Source organism: Cynocephalus volans, chromosome 14 (genome assembly GCF_027409185.1).
Source record: "Cynocephalus volans isolate mCynVol1 chromosome 14, mCynVol1.pri, whole genome shotgun sequence".
Lineage (NCBI taxonomy): Eukaryota > Metazoa > Chordata > Mammalia > Dermoptera > Cynocephalidae > Cynocephalus > Cynocephalus volans.
The window spans coordinates 59,752,476-59,772,561 of record NC_084473.1 but is presented as its reverse complement, the minus strand read 5'-3'; the positions used below and the strand labels follow the sequence as shown (position 1 = coordinate 59,772,561).

General features: G+C 35.4%; 1 protein-coding gene across 1 annotated transcript in view; it reads left to right on the top strand.

Annotated features, from left to right (window-relative positions):
• The window catches only part of WDPCP (WD repeat containing planar cell polarity effector), a 300,778-nt gene that overhangs the window by 23,680 nt on the left and 257,012 nt on the right, over positions 1–20,086 (top strand). Inside the window, exons 7-8 of the mRNA XM_063077774.1 lie at positions 14,111–14,225; positions 16,544–16,677. Of these exons, the coding sequence (XP_062933844.1) occupies positions 14,111–14,225; positions 16,544–16,677 (249 nt within the window). The remainder of the gene's footprint in view (positions 1–14,110; positions 14,226–16,543; positions 16,678–20,086) is intronic.

Sequence of the window (20,086 nt, the reverse complement as noted above, 5' to 3'; positions counted from 1 at the left end):
CAGTTTTTTTGTAGAGGTTTTAGGCTGTTCGATATATAGGATCATGTCATCTGCAAACAGGGACAGTTTGACTTCATCTTTTCCAATCTGAATGCCCTTTATTTCCTTCTCTTCTCTGATTGCTCTGGCTAGTACTTCCAACACTATGTTGAATAGGAGTGGTGAGAGTGGGCATCCTTGTCTAGTTCCTGTTCTTAAAGGAAAAGCTTTCAGCTTTTCCCCATTCAGGATGATATTGGCTGTGGGTTTGGCATATATGGCTTTAATTATGTTGAGATACTTTCCCTCTATACCTAACTTATAGAGGGTCTTTGTCATGAATGAGTGCTGAACTTTATCAAATGCTTTTTCAGCATCTATAGAGATGATCATATGGTCCTTGTGTTTGACTTTATTAATATGATGTATCACATTTATTGATTTGCGTATGTTGAACCAACCTTGCATCCCTGGGATGAATCCCACTTGATCGTGATGAATAATTTTACGTATGTGTTGCTGTATTCTGTTTGCTAGTATTTTATTGAGGATTTTTGCATCTATATTCATCAAGGATATCGGCCTGTAGTTTTCTTTTTTGTTTATATCTTTACCTGGTTTTGGTATCAGGATGATGTTTGCTTCATAGAATGAGTTTGGGAGATTTGCGTCCGTTTCAATCTTTTGGAATAGTTTGTAAAGAATCGGTGTCAATTCCTCTTTGAATGTTTGGTAAAATTCTGCTGTGAATCCATCTGGTCCTGGGCTTTTCTTTGTTGGGAGCCTTCTGATAACAGCTTCAATCTCCTTTATTGTTATTGGTCTGTTCAAATTTTCTATGTCTTCACGGTTCAGTTTTGGGAGCTTGTGTGTGTCCAGAAATTTATCCATTTCCTCCAGATTTTCAAATTTGTTGGCGTATAGTTGTTTATAGTAGTCTCGAATGATTCCTTTTATTTCAGATGAATCAGTTGTAATATCGCCTTTTTCATTTCTAATTTTTGTTATTTGAGTCTTCTCTCTTCTTTTTTTTTGTTAGCCATGCTAATGGTTTGTCAATTTTATTTATCTTTTCAAAAAACCAACTTTTTGATTCGTTGATCTTTTGAATTGTTTTTTGGTTTTCAATTTCATTCAGTTCTGCTCTGATCTTAATGATTTCTTTCCGTCTGCTAACTTTAGGATTGGATTGTTCTTGTTTTTCTAGTTCTTTAAGGTGAAGTGTTAGGTTGTTCACTTGCCATCTTTCTATTCTTCTGAAGTGAGCATTTAATGCAATAAATTTTCCCCTCAATACTGCTTTTGCAGTATCCCACAGGTTTTGGTATGATGTATCATTGTTTTCATTAGTTTCAATAAACTTTTTCATTTCCTGCTTGATTTCTTCTTGGACCCATATGTCATTAAGTAGAATGCTGTTTAATTTCCATGTGTTTGTATAGTTTCCAGAGTTTTGTTTGTTATTAATTTCTAGTTTTAATCCATTGTGGTCTGAGAAGATACATGGGATAATTCCAATTTTTTTGAATTTATTGAGACTTGATTTGTGACCTAATATGTGATCTATCCTGGAGAATGATCCATGTGCTGATGAGAAGAATGAATATTCTGAGGTTGTTGGGTGGAATGTTCTGTAGATATCTGCCAATTCCAATTGGTCTAGAGTCTTGTTTAGATCTTGTGTTTCTCTGCTGATTCTTTGCCTAGATGATCTGTCTAATATTGACAGTGGAGTGTTCAGGTCCCCTGCTATTATGGTATTAGTGTCTATTTCCTTCTTTAGGTCTAATAGAGTTTGTTTTATAAATCTGGCTGCTGCAACATTGGGTGCGTACATATTTATGATTGTTATGTCTTCTTGATGGATCAGTCCTTTTATCATTAAGTAGTGTCCCTCATTGTCTCTTTTTATGGTTTTTAGTTTAAAGTCTATTTTGTCAGATATAAGAATAGCCACTCCAGCTCGTTTTTCTTTTCTGTTTGCATGGTAAATCTTTTTCCATCCTTTCACTCTTAGTCTGTGTGAATCTTTATGGGTGAGGTGGGTCTCTTGTAGGCAGCATATAGTTGGGTCCTGCTTTTTGATCCAGTCAGCCAGTCTGTGTCTTTTAATTGGGGAATTTAAGCCTTTTACATTATGAGTTGTTATTGAAAGGTGTTGATTTATTCCTAGCATTTTATTGGTTGTTTGGTTGTCTTAGGTGTCTTTTGTTCCTTGCTTTCTGATTTACTGTTTGGTTTCTTTGTTTGTTGGTTCCTTAGGTTGTAGATAGTGTTTTTGTTAGCTTGTTTTCTCTTCATGAATGCCATTTTTATTGTACTAGCGGGTTTAGATTTTTCTTAGGTTTTTATGGCAGTGGTAGTTATTTTTCAGGAACCAAACCCAGTACTCCCTTGAGGATTTCTTGTAAGGGTGGTCGTGTGGTAGTGAACTCCCGCAGTTTTTGTTTGTCTGAGAAATATACTATTTGCCCCTCATTTCGGAAGGATACTTCCAATTTCTTTCTACCCTTCTAGCCATTCTTCTCTATCTCCTCTTCAGGCCCATGATCCTTTCCTCTGTCCTTGAGTGTTGGAACTCCTCAAGGCCCAATTCTAAGTCATCTTCTCTCCAATCTGATTTATACCCATAGCTTCAGTATCTTCTCTCTAGAGCTCAGACCTCTCCCCTCTGTTCCAAAGCTATAAACACAGCTGCCTACTATGTTTCCCTTTGGGCACCTCAGAGATACTCATATCTCAAACACAGGATCTTTAAAATGGAACTCAGAGCCCCCTCCCTGGTCCTCTTCGACCATTCCCAATCTCAATGAATGGCTCTGACTTCCATCTATTTATGGAAACCAGAAACCTGGAAGTGACCCATTTATCCTTGAAATTATAATCATCTTTATCCAACTTCCCCCCATATCTAACGAATCTCTGATTCCTGTTGATTTTATCTCTTAAATATCTCTCACATCTGCCCGAGGCTCTCATACCTTCCTGCATACGTTTTGTCAGAGCCACATCCCTTCCTCTCTTGTGTAAACTACTTCATCTTCCTAACTGTGCTGCCTGCTTCTGTGTTTGCCCCCACCGGTCTATTCTTCACACTGTAGCCAAAATGATTTTTTAAAACAAATCTGTTTAATTCTCTGCTTAAAATCCTCTTTCAACTCTGGAGGACAGATATAAAACTTGAAGTGTGATGAACTAGAGCAGGGGTAGATAAACACAGGTGGGAAGGATACAGGGATGGGAAGAAGAGTTTAATTGTATAACTTTGTATAATTTGCTGATATTTTATTTTAGAACTTCATGAATATATTATGTATACCAAAAATTAAATCAATAAATTGAATTTTAAAAGCTACGACAACATACATTGTTAACCTTAGATTCCAGAATACCAGTTATCAGTTCCTCAGGGATGCCATCCCTGACAAGTTCTGTCCTCTTTTATGTGATATTAGAACACCATGAACCTCTTGGCACTTGTTGCAGTTCTAGTTCTACATTTATTATGTGACTATCTAATTACTTTATACCTTATTGACTAGACTGAAAAGGGCAGTTATCAAATATTTGGGAGAAGTTATAAAACTCATTACAAATACTTTGTGATATTTTTCACTTTTATTCAACATTTTTTCTTTTATTTTTAATTGACAAATAATTGTATATATTCCTGGGGTACAATGTGATGTTTTGATATATGTACACCTTGTGGAATGATTAAATCAAGCTAATTAACATATCTAGCACCTCACATACTTGTCATTTTTTGGTGTGTGTGTGGTGAGAATATTTAAAATCTAGTCTTTCACAATTTTGAAATATACAGTGCATTATTATTAACTATAGTCACTATGCTGTGCAATAATTTTCTAAAACTTATTCCTTCTGTTTAAGTGAAACTTTGTACCCTTTGACCATCATCTCCCTATTTCCCACCTCCACCCCCCCACTGCCCCACCCCTTCACCCCCAGCCTCTGGTAACTACCATTCTACTCTACTTCTGTGAGTTTGACTTTCTTAGATTCTACATATAAATGAGATCATACAGTATTTGTCTTTCTGTGCCTGGCTTATTCCACTAAGCATAATGTCCTCCAGGTTCATCTGTGTTGTTGTAAATGAGGAATTCCCTTCCTTTTTACGACTGTTCAGTTTTTCATTTTGCATATATACATTTTCTTTATGTGATAATTTTTACTTTTAGAGATTTGGGGGTTTTATATTTCTAACAACAAAAGGAGTAGTAACAATTTAACAATATTTATCCTAAGAAACTTCTGCTGCATTTAAACCCACTGTGATATTCTATGCTGATAAATTAGGACGGTGTCCCATTGCATATTAAAGGTTAGCGTGCATGTGTATATATGTGTATTTAAATTAACTCAGGAAGTGTTCTTGTCAGTTTTCAAGAGGGGTCTAATATATGAAAAGTTTCCAAGCTTACTCTCTTGGAACATCTTAAAAGGTTATTATTTTATGGATTATGCTTTGGGAAATGCTCTTTCACATTTATGCTACATTAGTATGTATTACAGAGAAGGAGAATTAGAAGGTGTAAAGGGCAACTGCTGGGTATGGTGCTAGTAAAAGACAAGGAAGTATATTACAAATGTAGATCTGAGATAGATGGAAGAAAGAGAATCAGCAGAATCTACTGGTGAATTTGTTAGGTAAAGATGTGCAGTCTCGAGCCAAAATAGCAATCTCAAATCAAAGGATCGGAAAAATGATTTAGCATTGATCTTTATTCCCACTTTTTATGTTTTCATACTTAAAATAATAAAGAAGATTCCTGGTAATTGTACAATGGCATACAGTACAGATATATAGTAAAAGGTAAAAGTTCTCCCCTACCCCAAACTCATTCCACCCTCCAGTGGTAACTGTGGTCAACAGTTTGGCTTATGTTCTTCTTCAGACACTCATCTGTGTATGTGTATATGTACACACATATTTTTATTTATTTATTTTTTTTAAATTTTATTTTGTCGATATACATTGTGGCTGATTATTGCTCCCCATCACCAAAACCTCCCTCCCTTCTCCCTCCCCCCCAACAATGTCCTTTCTGTTTGCTTGTCGTATCAACTTCAAATAATTGTGGTTGTTATATCTTCTCCCCCCCGCCCCCGGTTTGTGTGTGTGTGTGTGTGTGTGTGTGTGTGTGTGTGAATTTATATATTAATTTTTAGCTCCCACCAATAAGTGAGAACATGTGGTATTTCTCTTTCTGTGCCTGACTTGTTTCACTTAATCTAATTCTCTCAAGGTACACACATATTTTTTAAATAAATGGAATCACCTTATACATACTGTTCTGTAACTTGCTTCACATAACAATGTATAGCATACCCGTTAGTGATCTACATCTACCTTCTTATTTTTAATAGTAATCCATAATTTGGATCTACCATACTTCACAATTGTTAGTGGTAATCTTTTTGGTAAATAAGGAAATTGGACATGAATAAACAATCAAGGCAATGTAATAAGAAAAAGATTATCTTAAAATTTTTAATAAGTTAAATTGCAAAGGAGAGGGGCTCATTTCAGTTTCTTATGTGATACTCTAAGGAAGCACTCTTATGCATTTTCACTTATTCTGACTTTCAGGAACATATTCACGCAAATTTATAGCATTTCTTTAAAACCATAAAATAAGAAATATATTTGTGGCCAGCTATTTTAAGAGCTTTTTCTTTATTTTTGAAAAGTTTTATAGAAAAGTACCAGATAACATGCAAAAAACTTTTTAAAAATTATCCCTAATATCAGTTTTTAAAAATCTGTAAGGCAAGAAGTTAAAGTTCATGCTCTCTGGCTCCCAACTCCATCTCCATGAGGTGCCTGGTGTCAATAGTTTTGAGTGTTTTCTTTCTGACATTTTCTTGTATTTATACAGATTTCTTGTCTATATGCATATACTATGTACACATACCACACTTTGTTTTTTCTCTAATAAAATGGTATGATGCTGCTAGTGTAGGTCTGTAACTTAAAAATTTACTCATTTCAACAATATACTCATAAAACATAGTAGTAGAAAATTTCTGAATAATTAAACATCCATCTTTTTTGTTATCTTCATTTATTTTCTTGTACTAACCACACTCACAATAGTCAAACTGAGAAGTAACTGATTTATTAACTGGAATGGCAGTTTATTAATTTATAATGTGAGATATAGCTAGTATCATAGACATTGCTCATTTGCTTGGGGCAGTCCCACCTAATGGATGAATTTCTCAAGAGACTAAGTTATAGATAAGAAGGCTGACTGATGAGCAGGGAATTAGAACAAAGGCAAGGAGGTGTTCTAACAGGATATTTTTTATCAAGGTAAGATAGCTCTGTGACTTGCCCTGGGATTCTTTCTACCTTGACAATTGCCATTCATCAGACTGGCATGAATATGGTTAGAGACACAAAGAGCAGGTTTCCTTTGGGCTCCTGATCTGGACTGTGCACTGCTCACCACTCCATCTGAGGTATCTGAGCAGGTCCTCATTCAAGAAAGAAGGCAGCTTATCACATAACCCTTTCTTTATATGAGAAAAGTGTTGATTAGAATTTGAGAAGCCCCTAAATCTGCCTGATGGAGACATGGAAAACAACTTTGCCTCTGTAGTGACTCATTTACAAGTACTCTTTTCGGGTGAGGTTCCTCATATATGGAGGTGGTGACAACCACAGTGTCTCTAGATATTGCCAGATGTTCTGTGGTGGCCAAAATCACCCCAATTGAGAACCACTGGTTTAGAAGGAGACTAGAGTGAAGAAAAGAGCTACAGAGAGGAAAATCAGATGAGGTGTTGGAACGAAGTCAACTCAGAAGTAAGAATTAAGGATATTAGTTCCCCACTAGCAGGAAAGGACTATAGGATTTGTCATTAATAGACCTGTCTTGGTCTCTGCTCTCCCACTAATTATGAGACCTTTTGGTAGTTCCTTTACCCTTCTGACTGGGAATTAGTATGAGGATTAATCTTAATACTACTATTTTTTTCACTTGTGTACTTATGTACCAGAGTTATGTTGGCATTTTATATGAATTATAGTATGTGTAAAAGTCTTCTATAAGTTTTAAAATATTATTCAAAAGTAATGTATTATTGGTATGTCTTCTTGTCCCTTCTTACCACAGCTTTTATCCCTCTGGATCTTTAAAACTACTGACAAACGTAAAATTTACCTTTGGACCTTGTTCTTTTGTGAATTTGATCATGATTATAAATATTTTCTAGGAATGACCACTTTTCTTTTATGTAAATATGTCTCTTAATGATAGGGATACTTTCTGAGAAATGCGTTCTTAGGCAATTTTGTCATTGTGCAAACATCATAGAATGCACTTACACAACCCTAGATAGTATAACCTACCACACACCTAGGCTATATGATATAGTCTGTCGCTCCGATGTGAGTAACGCATTGAGCTATACCATTACAATGGCTATGATGTCACTAGGTGATAGGGATTTTTCAGCTCCATTATAATCTTATGGGACCACCATTGTATATGTGGTTTGTTATTGACTGAAATGTCGTTATGTGGCATATGATTGTATATAAAATTAGCTGGATTTAAAATTACATTAGGGATTAAAATAGAGTATCATTTGTTTCATAAGGAGAATAAGTGAGAAAATGAGATTTCTTAAATTGAAATAGACTTAGCAGACAGATTTTCAGGCATGTATCCTTCCATATATTGAATAACATCACACAAATCTTTAGGCAACTTGTGTTAACACTTCTCTATCCTTAAGTCAATTCCCTCTAGTGACTCAATTAAATTTTTAAAAAATTCTTGTCTTAACTACATTCACTTTTGTCTCTCTACTTTAATGGATTAGTCAGGCACGGTTTCTCTCTACACTCAATAAATATTTGCTGAATGAAGGAATAAATTACAGAAAACATGTTATCTCTCTTCTAGCGGGTTATCTGCTAAAATTGTCAGTGACCCTACTCTTCATTATAGATTTCCCCAATGTGAAATTGTTTCAGTATTTGTAGTTCTCTGAGCTCCTCTGTAATTCATTCTGTGGATTGGATTGTGGGAGAGGGTTGAGGCGGTCATTGGGTATCATCATGATGCAAATTCCCTGGGCCTCCAGGAGAATGGCTCTGTAATACTTTATTTGCTCAATCCCTGGAATTCACTCCAAGGGTTCTAATACCTTGTTGCCTTTATGGATTGTATTGTTTAGCACCTATTGTCTCTCATACATCTCTTAATGATTTCATGGGATCAGTCTTGGCTGCCTGCCCATCATGGATTGAACCTATCACCCATTGTTTAGTTTTTGTACTGACCCTGCAGGACTTTACTTTTTATTTTTTCTCAGGTGTGAAAAATGACCACATGGATTTAGGGGGAATTTTCTTAACTAATGAGAATGTTGAATTCAATGGAATTGTTTGTGATCACTGTCATAAGATAGCAATAAGTAATTGTTACTTCTTCAGTACTTGAGATCAAGTATGGTATATTTCTTTTCTCTATGGGTTCTAAACTACCTTTTCTAGGAAGCAGTTATCTACCCTAACCAAAACTTTCACTTCTCTCTGAGATGAGATCTTCTACCATATTCTATGCATATTTCACCAATACATGTCTGCTTATTCACCACTGTATCTCCATCTATATACCTGGCATATAGGAGGCACTCATATTTTTTGACCTACTGAGTGAACAAAACTCAGATTTTTCTTGTTATTTATGTTTTGTTTTGATTAATGATGTCATCTGATACAATTTTTTCTCTCTCCTCAAAGTGCCATTTCTTTTTTTTTTTTTGTCATTTTTTCGTGACCGGCACTCAGCCAGTGAGTGCACCAGTCGTTCTTATATAGGATCCGAACCCGCGGCGGGAGCGTTGCCGCGCTCCCAGCGCAGCACTCTACCAAGTGCGCCACGGGGCTCGGCCCCCTCAAAGTGCCATTTCACTTGCAATTAGTACTCAGTCTAAGCACTGTAGACTAGAGTTAAAAGAAGCCAATTTGAAGAGCCATTTGAAGATCATGAAAATCATTTTGAGTTTCTTAAAGAGAATGCACACTTCTTTCATATGAGCTTATTGAAGAAAATGAGAAGGAGAAAATGATAAAGGTAACAGAAGGAGACATGGTCAGAGTAGGAATAATAAGGAAGTTATTTCCTGTCTGGAGGGGTATCAAAGAAAAAGAAAAGCTTCAGTTTCTATTTTGCCTAGTTGTCTCCTGCACAAAGCACAACTTCCAAACTGGGACAGTGCTGGGAAATCTCATGGCCTTCTGTGTGGTTCATCCTGTGGGCCTCTTTTCTAGCTCCGATCTGCTTCAGAGGTGCCTCCCTTTGTCACTCTTCCTGATCTTTTTAATTTTCCAAGCTGCCAGAATCCTCCAACTCCTTGCAGTGGAAGAGGACACTATCTTGGTGCTCTTTTTCTTCTTGTCTTACAAAATTTTACACAGGCCCTTTCCATTTTGGAGGGCTTGAGGACTAACCACTTTTCAGAAACAGAGGTGAGAATAGCACTTTCCATCTGGGCTGGAATATTCTTTCCCTGAGTTTCAGAATATTTTTTCCTAACTCTAGTTATTTCCTTTACCATATCCAGGAGTATCTTTGGCACCAGTACTTGGAAACTTTATGCTTCCCCACAGGCTGTTTTATAAAAATGTATTAATTAGCTCATTAATTTATTTATACCTTCTCATTTCAAAATCTGGTATCAGGGATGACTCTAGGCCACAGGACATTTAGAGATCTGAAAAGGTGGACTGTGATCCTAACAAGTACCCAAAGTTGGTCTCAGTAAGAGGGCTAACCTGATCTTTCAACACCACCACAGGTTGGAATGCCCCAGGGCTCAGACCGTGGACCTCTTTTTCTCTCTTTTTACACATTTCTTAAGGAGAGCTCATCCAGTTCCACATTTTTGAATATTACCTGTATATTGTTGGTAACTCCCAAATATATATCTCCAGTCCCCACTCCCCTGAACTTCAGACTCATTTCTAAGTATCTACTGGATATCTCCACTTGCATGTCCATAGATAACCTTAAACTTAATATGTCCAAAACCAAACTGTCAGTTCCCTGTAGTCTGTATTTGCTGCTTCTCTAACATGTTCCATCTCAGTAAGCCCAGTTCCTCAGGCCAAAAACCCTTTAGTCATTCTTATATGCCACATCCAACCTTCAGGAAGTGCTCATGTATACTCTAAAATATATCTCAGTTGTCCACATATCATTTCTTCCAGCATTACCATTCCAGTCCAAGCCATTATCTTCTCTCACCTGGACCACTGCAGTAGCCTCCGAATGGTCTCCTTGCTTCCACTCTTGCCCTCACCTCCCTTTAAAATAAAAGTTAGATTATAATTTTCTGCTGTTTAAAACCCAGTGGTTTCTTATCAACAAGGTCCAACCTAACCTTGCCCTTGACTACCTTTCTGACTTTGTCCTCTGTGAATGTCCCTCTCACTCACTGCCCTCTAGCTACACTAGCCTAGCTTTCTTCAATAATCCCAGGCACATTCTGACCTCAGAGTTTTTGCATTTGCTGTTCTCTCTTCCTCAAACTCCCTTTCTCCAGATGCTTATGTGGCTTGTTTCTTCACTTCATTTGGGTCTATACTCAAATGTCATTTCCTTGAAGTGGCTTCTTTATTTCTTTATTAGTCATCCTGCTTAAAATAACATCCTCCTAAAATCTCCATCCTTACTGTTCTTTATTTTTTCTCCACAGTTCTTATTGCTATCTGACATTGTATTAAAATTATTTGTTTATGTGGATTAAAATTGTTTGTGTCCACACTCAAATGCAGGGTCCATGAGGGCAGGGTGGGCAAGAGCATTGTCTTTCTTGTTCACTGCTGTAATCTGAGCACAAGAACAGTGCCTGGCTCATATAATATACTAAATATATATTTGTGGGATGAATGTGAGTGAATTTATGAATCAGTGGCTGCACCTATCCTTTAAGAAAGATTCTGAAGCAGTGCCCATGCTCACTGAGCAGGATCCGTAGTCCCCAAACTGGGGCACTGTTCTAGTGCTCAGGATACAGTAGTGAAAAAAACAGACAGTGCTCTTGCCCTTCCTCCCCATGATGTAGATCAGTCATCTAACTGATATGTGCATGCTTTCCTCCTGCTCCATGATACTTTTCCTATCAAATCCTTTCCAGCAGCCGTTCCCTCTTTTACCTACTCCCACAGATGGCTCCTTCCTTCTTCATCCCACAAAAGTGGTCTTTTAGAATTAATTTTATAACATAACAAAGGCTCATATATGGAAAAAGCAGTTTCTATTAGGAGAGGAGTATTATGATATGATAGTGGTGGTGAGGACATAAAATGAGGAAAAAGAAATTAGAGGGTTGGACAAATTAAATTCCAAAGTTCTGAAGGAACTTGCACATATCTTGCACATATTTTCACAAGACAAAATCCTTGTGAAATCATAGCAAATGGGAAAGGTGGCAAACGATTATACTTTTTACTAGTTAAAACTCAGCTAGAGTCTGGTGTTCTATGTCTAATATTGTGTCCAACCTGGATACAAGGTTTTTAAAAAGAGAAAAGAATGTATTTAGAGATGGCAGACAGTGTGGTGTGGACACATCATATGAGTAATGGTTGAAAAAAAATTATAATTGCAAATACTGTGTGCCACATATTATTCTAAATGCTGTTTGTAAAAAGTTATTTAATACTCATCCTATGAAATGGATACTATCATGTCTATTTTCACATGAGGAGATGAAGGTACAGAGAGGTTAAGTAACTCCCTCAATGTCACACAGTTAGTAAGAGAGAGAGCCAATGCTGATTTTATAGTCTGTGTTTAACCACTTTAAATATTTGAAGAGGGTGCTATTGAAGTAAAACTGGGGCTGCTGTGGAAGTTCTAAGAAGGTAGCTTTAGCCTTAACCTCAAGCTGAAGAGTCACCAACTCCTTCTCAGTCCCCCCTGTCTATGCAGTATGTACTTATATAGTATGACTGAAAACAGCACCTTACTACAACTGTTTGCGTATCTCTACCTCTCTCTATTAACAGATACTTAATCTATTTTAAGGATTATATTAGATTCATTTTGGAGCCATTAAATTTAGTGCTTGGCATACAATCAACATTCTGTTTTTATGGAATAAAAAAATGAATGAATGATCTGTAAATTCATTAGAACTGTTCCATGGTGGAATAGCTTTCCCAGAAGGTAGTAAGCTCCCAGTCACTGGCAGTATTCAAGCACAGGCTGGAAGCTTGAAGGGATGCTGCAGAAGGAACATGTGAAAGTGGGAGATTAGACCAAGTTTTCCTCTAACTATGAAAGTATCTGATTCTCTGATGAGTTAGTTATGATTCTTTCTCCAAACATTCATTGAGTGCCTACTTTGTACCTGGCATCATTCCAGGCATTGAAAATAGAAAGAAAAGTATGGCCTAACCAATATCTATAAGGAGCTAGTAGTTGATGGATAATTAGGAAAAGAGGTGCTTAAGAGTATAGGTGTAAAGTTTTAATAGATAAAAAAAAAACCATAGAAAAGAACAGATTTTAGAGATGTTTTGAATAAAGGAGGAACGGGAGGAAAGGGAGAACTAGATGTAAAAGAGGAGCCTAAAATTGCCTGAGAAGGGAGAATTTGGGGAGTGAACCATACAACCACATGCTATTTTGCTCTGGGGGAATTTCCCAAAAGGGAAATATCAGTATTTGCCATCAAGGTGTGTTGCAGGGCTGGATATAATTCAGTAATGATTAATTAATTTGTGAAGTATTTTGAAATTCTTGGAATAAATGTGTCTTCTCATATTAGTCTCCAAAACCTATAAAGATGTTTAAGTCCCCCCGCCCACCCCACCCCCGACCCATTTAGAGGCATTATCATAAATGGAACAGTCCATAAAGTCAAGTGAAAGTAAGCTTTTTGGTGACCAGGACAAGGATTCTAATAATATATACAAAGGTACCCTTCAGATTCTTTTCTGATTCCTGTGCCTGGTTTGTGTTAGGCAGTGGGGATATAGTAGTCTTTCTTTATATTACCCTGGTGCCTCATGCTGCTCGTCTTTCACACAAGTCCAAATCTGTCTTAACGCAGAATCATCCTCTCTAGCTGGGACATGATGCCTAGGTGGGTGGGGGATTCCCCTGTTTTGTTTAAAATCATAGTTGTCTTTGGGTTCGGCTAGCATGTTCATGATTAGTTTACTGACAATTGGTTTTTTCCTTCTTATACCATATGCTATTCCATGATTCATCAGCTTTGAGTCTGTTGCCTTGAAGGTGAAACAATTTCTTCCAATGTTGATACTTCATAAGCTCATAGATAACAAGCATACACATATGCATAGTCCTTTCAGTTTTAAACATTTGGAGATGAATGAATTAGGCTGCCACAAATGGAAAGCAGTATAAAATTATAACAGTGCTATCCAATCATCTTTTGTTGGGTGATTGTGTGAACACTGATATTGATAAAGCCTGGATGAATTACTGTATTTCTTTATCTTTCCTTATGAAATTGTTTCTGGTGAGTGTTATTTATTTATTACTTTAAAAATTTAACATTTTACTTAATTGCCTTCATTTACATGTATTTTAATATTTTAGACTGACAATATCTTTATTGTTAGAAGTAGGGTTTAAATTCCAAAGAAATCATAACATGTTTATATTGTGATGGTGGCATCTCTTCTCTATTTAGTGTGTAGCAATGACTACTCCAACTTCAAGAACTATTCTTTTAGTTTCTGATATATAATCTTTAAAAATATTTTAATAGAATACGTTACATTTTCTGAATGTAAAAACAAAGCAATTATTTCTGCCTAGATACTTTCTCATTATTTAGGAGATTAGACTTCTAATAAGCATGGACTAAATTAAGTTTCTGCATATAGCTTTAATCAATGCACTTATTGCATTCCATCATTTAGCCACCTGTCTGTTTTCACTCAGAATGTCAGTGATTGTTTTTAAATAAAGAAAAACCCTTTGTAATTTCATGGTGTTGGTGCATCTGTAAATATTTGCATAAGGTGTACATTTGGAAAGAGATTTTTTAAAAGATTCTAGTTCTCAGCATGTCTTCTTTCCCCTCTTCCCCCTTTACCTTGTTTTAGCTCCTCTTTGGTTCAGGTGTGTTGGTGTCGCTAAGCATTTCTGGGCCGCAGCTGGAGAAAGTGGTGATTGACAGAAGCCTGGTGGGGAAGCTCATCTCAGACACCATCAGTGATGGTAATTACCCCCATGTGCAAATCAATTGCCTACATTAACAGTAGGGCAGGAGAAATAGTGTGTCAACAGGTAGACTAATTATTACCACTGGGGACTTGCAAACACAACAAGTAATTGCCTGTAATAGCATACTTACAACCCCTGGGACCAATACAAGTTTCAGCTAATATTTAATACCAAAGTTTTTATCTTGCCAAGTGTTAGGCTCATATTCTGAGTATTTTTCACTCTTTCTTTAAAAAACATGGACATATTTTCAAAATAGGGTTATTTTTTCATTCTTTTAAAATTAGTCCTCTCTTATTGACATTTCAAATATATTTTTATTGCCAGATGAATTTTGAGTAAATAACACAAATATGTCAACACAGCCACCAGTAAAAAAAATTGGTACTTCAGCTCTTAAAGGAAGATTCTTTGTTACTAAGTCTATGAATCCTAACTTTTGAGAGATTTTGAGCTATATTTTCTAAACATCAAAAATCAATGTCAAACATACTGGATAAATCTGGTTCTGTTAAGTGACACTACAATCAATATATAATTGGTACAAAGTACATAAAAATATTTAAAGCCAATATTTGAATAGGAAGTATATTGACATTTACTGAGCTATAAGGCTCTATGCCGGGTGCCAACCTACCTATTTCATTTAATTGAAGAAAACAGTCTTATAAGGTATATTTATTTTCATTTTTATTGATAAAGAAACTGGTGCCAAGCTACTACGTAACATGCCCAGGGTTGTATAGCTAGAAAGTGACAGAGCTGAGACTTGAACACAGGTTCTGGCTGCAAAACCCATTTTCTTTCCACTGTACTAGGCTGGCTGTTAAATTTTTAATGTTATGTTCTTTCATTCAAGGTAAAAAGGTCTAGAAACAGATTGCATTATCAGAAAGATTGAAAATAGTTAGTATTGTAAATTGAATAATCAAAGGAAAGTATGGTATAGAGAAAAGAACAGAGGTGAGAATAAAGAAACCTTCTGTCCACTGTGTGTTCTCACTAGCTACATCTGAATAAATCAGATATAATCGCATCATCCTAAAGAAAACCACTCTGCAGGATGGCTATAATTAACAACATTACTGATAATAAGAAGCTGGGAGTAGGATTATAAGCATGCTATTTCCACTTCCTTATAAGGACATGGTGCAAAGGAACCTTCCCTATGGAAGAGATTCCGTTTTCATATGTCTAATAATTGATCCCTTCATTGACACTGCAAGTAAAATAGTGGCTGTGATGATTTTGTCATATTGATGCTCCTCTGTAAGAATTAAAAGAAGACTTCCACACTATTCATGTGTCTGAGTTATCTTTTCCACTAGTTTATTTTATTTGTAACCCAAATAATACACTCTCATGGGACCATCATAACAATATGATTTCTTGGCACTTCTCCAGGTTCTCCTATAATTGTGTAGATCCACTATTGGTCACTGCTTGCACAGCCAGGGGTATGGAAGTAAAGAAAAATGTATAAAACATTCTATAAATTTCTTTATCCAAGGAACAATACAGAACATTTCTCAAATTTCTATTTGTGCTTTTAGTAATAATTTTATATAACATTAATGGCTCTTTATGTAACCCATGGATATTAATTTTCTAACTACTTGTTTGCTTTAGGAATAAAGCCATAAAAATGTTTTGCTAATCTTCGTTATTATTTATGTAATGTACATATTGGGCATAATATGCTTTATTTCATTCAGCTTGTGTGCCCTCAAAAGAAGGTTTATTAATGAAAATTTTTTAAATAAAAAAAAAAGAGATTGGTGGAGAACACTGATCAGTATCCCCTCATAAGTCCACTTTATGGGCTGGCCAGTCAGCTCATTTGGTAGAGCATAGTGTTGATAAATCCACTTTATTCTCAGATGGTTTATATCTGAGAATATAAACTTAGGATTAAAGTCTAAGCACAAATAAAAGTAAATGTTTTCATCTCTACATCCTGGTGTGAAATAGTTTTTCTTTTACGCTTTTCTTTCTTTTTTTTTTTTTCTCCTTCTTTTCTGCTTTTCTAACCCTGATTCCAAATATATATCTCATTTCGTGGTTGTCCCCTAACATCAGTGTATGTTGAAATAGTCACAGGAAGAAAAGAAAAATGTCAAATCCACGAGTGATTAGATTGATTATTGCTTATTCCTAATATCTTCAATATCCTTGTAAAATGTCATTATGATATTTAGGAGACTTTAGCTATTTCAGTTAATGTTTATCATCTGAAAATAGCTTTTCGTAATATTTCAGTGGGAAAAATATTGTATTATTCTAACTTGGTATTTTCAAATTATGTTTTTTAGCTCTTTTCACTGATAGTTTTATCATCTTATCATTTTTGGCACAAAACAAACTATGTTTTATTCAATTTACCAAGAAGATGGATTCTCCTGATATAAACAAAAGACTGGAAAAACTCTCAGCCTTGGATTATAAGGTAAAGATTTCAATTTATGTAGTCATATCACTAATTATTAAGATATACTAGAGTATCACAAGTTGATTTTATTTTCATTATTCTTGAACATTTCTGGATTTCACAAAAACCAGAATTATTATAGGATTAAGCTTGATTCACTACAAACAGTGGCCATCCTAAGTTTTCTTTTTTACTTTCACTATGGGGGTCTAACAATGGTATGTTTGGAGCAATTTATATAGTACTTATGGAAGTCAAAGACAGATAATAGAGACAAGCTACGTTTTTGAAAATGGTCTTCTTGCTAGTGGTAGTATATACACCATTCTCATTTTCCCGTAAGACCCATACCATCTTTCCAGGCTAGCATAGCTGCTGTGGTTTCCACTTCACAAGCAAGGAAAGAAGGAAGAAGGCACTTTCAAAGGTTAATAGAAAAGTGTAATAAACAAGGAGTGGGACCCTGCCCCCCCGACTATAACTGGAATAAATGCAAAAAGAAATCTCCTTCGTGTGTTAGTATCTCTTCCTTCACTAACTCCAGGTAATTTGTTTCCTTGTGTTAGGGACTTTATATCTGTTAAGGCAGGATTTTTATTTTAAATCGTGTGTCTAAGTTTTGCCACTTACATTTTAACTGCTGGGAAGGCACACTCTGCTAGGATGAGTATCTAATACATTTTCCAGGCTGTTTCAGTTCAAGGCCTCTTTTCAACAATGACTTGTGTTTGCAAGATTGATCCAGCCTCTGTGACGTGGATTTGAGACAGTTCACTGGGAACAGAGCTGATATATGGCTTCCTTAGGAAAGATGCACACTTATGCCATACCTACAGTATCTATAGCAAGGGCAAAGATTTTTAGAAGCCACCTCTGTGGCTTGAAACCTGTGCACGTTTTTGGGAAAGTAGCATTTAATCTAACCTTTTGACCTTTGGGATTATTACTTTTTATGACTGAGGTAGTAGTGTTGTGGGGAGGATTTAGTTTTATTTAATAGAAACATCTATTTTTATAAAAATGATTCTTAACACAGAGTGAAATATATTAAATAAATATATTTTTTATCGTGGCAATAAACTGCAATCTGGTTTTGTTTGCCAGCTTTGTGGAGCTTCTATAAAACTTTATGTAATATTGATTATCTTTAACTGGAAATTAGTTGTACTCATGTATTATATTTGGCTAGTCAAAAAAAAAAAATGGTGTTAGCATTCGTAGGGAGATGTTATTTTCCAGAATGCCTTACTGTAGATTTATTTTAAGTAATGTTTGTTTACTAATATTGGTCCTTAAAATGCACCAATATGCATTAACTCAAACCATTTAAGGTAAGTGTCATTAATGCTATTAGATAAAATTTTGTATGATGATTTCTTCATCTTAAGTATGATGGATAGTTTGGTTAAAACTCTTCTCAGCTGAAGGATAGTAGCTATTTGTTAATGAGAGCAGAGAGAAACTGTAAGGATATCATCTTTTTTTTATGAAAAGATGTGAAAAATAGACCTAGTATATGGCTCCTTATATGTTAATTAAAGGTATTACTTATTCACTTACTCTTTCTGCCTTTGGATTTGGGAAATTAGGAATAAGAGCATGCCATATTATTTCTATACATTAGAGAAGTTATCTGTTTTCCTTTGAAAAGCCCATGAATTTCATTTCCTGATTCAGTATTTAAAATATAGATATTTAATATTTAGAACTGCCATTTGTTCATTATAAGGATATTTTAAGAAACTTGTTCATTTTACTTGCCCTCTTGTTGATCATGACAGAATACTGACACCCTTAAAATTCAGAAGAAACATGAGATTTCAAATAACATAAGTGATTTGCATTATGTGAGAACTGAAAATGCCAATCGCTCATTTTTAACTTAATTTCCTCATCTAGAAATTTGTAAGTAACATGCTTACATGGCAAGTCAGACATCAAAATAATGTATGTATATTTTTAAATACTTAGCAATTCCATTGTGGTATTTCAAATAAGAAGAAAATAAAAATAATGATATTGGAAAGCTTAAATATAAGAATTGAAATTATGCACTTAAAAGCATAAAGTACGTCTGTGTTGTCTGTCATTGCCCATTTGGATTTTAAAACAAGGAAGTGATATAGAGTATTATAATTCTTTCCTTTACAGCTGTACCATAATTTAATTCTTTCTGATTGAAATAATTTTGGCAAAGAAAATTGCAGGATAAATATCCTGAAATTATTGACCTCTAAGGAATTTTCCTGTATACATTTAAAAAATCCAGTTCAATTTATTTAACAGTGAAGGGACAAGGAGTTAAATGTTTACCATGAGAGAACAACACTGGTAATTACTTTGATTTCAGTTCCTTTTGATGTGCATGCAGAGGATGAAGAGGTCAATAATATTATGACCATGCAAATAGAAAAGGCTTCCTTTTGACCATATTGAAAAAAAAAATAGCAGAGGATTATTAAAGCATTAACCTTGATTTTAATGGCCTTGGTTGAGTGGTGAGATCACAATTTGGATGAGCCTGATTATTTACTAAATACAATACATAAATGCAACGGGTTCTTAACACCCATTGCACTCTGGCATTATCGCATTACTGCCATCCTTTGTTGCCTTGCAGACAGGAATATGAAAGCAATCTGTCATGTAGTGAGACTGGCTCCAGAAGCATTTCTCTGATAAGAAGACCCCCTGCCCTTTGCTAGTGTCTGGTCCAGTAGGCTTAGCCATGCGCTTAATCCCCAGAAAGTGGTTCGATTATTGCTGACCAGCAATGGCAAGATAGTTTTTTTTTTTTCCTTCCAAGCTATCAACCTTCCATTAATTCCTTAAGCAGAAATACAGTGCAATCTATATTTCCTTGGCATGTGTCACCCAGATGGTGTCGTGCTTATGTTTTCAAATAACCATGTTCCAAAATAACATAGTTTGAATAATAAATTCTATAAATCCTTCCTAAGAAAGAGAAGCATAATTCTGAGAAGCTGCATAAACTTTTACGCATGATGCTGTGGCTTATCCATATTATGCAGAATATATATGTACGTTTCATATATTCTTTAAAGAGATATTTGCCTCAAGTTGTTTTTCCTTTTATTGTTGTCAGTTATTGTTAATGTGTTATGTCTTAAACAGTAGTCAGACACTCTTGGTCAGCAGTACTGAACTTGTCATTTAATATAGCCGGTCTTAAATCCTATGTGTAGGTCGATCTGTCAAGCAACCATGACTGTACATTTTGGTATTGATTGGAATTGCTACATCCAGTTCCTCTCTAACTCACATTTCTCCTTTTCCTTTCCTCTGCTAAAAAAGGGGAGAATTTTGAACATATGTCTTTTTTATATATGTGTCAAAAGAATTTGGTAAATTCTGACACCTTCTTAGCACGTTTAACATGCGTATTTACTTGCATGTATCTACATTT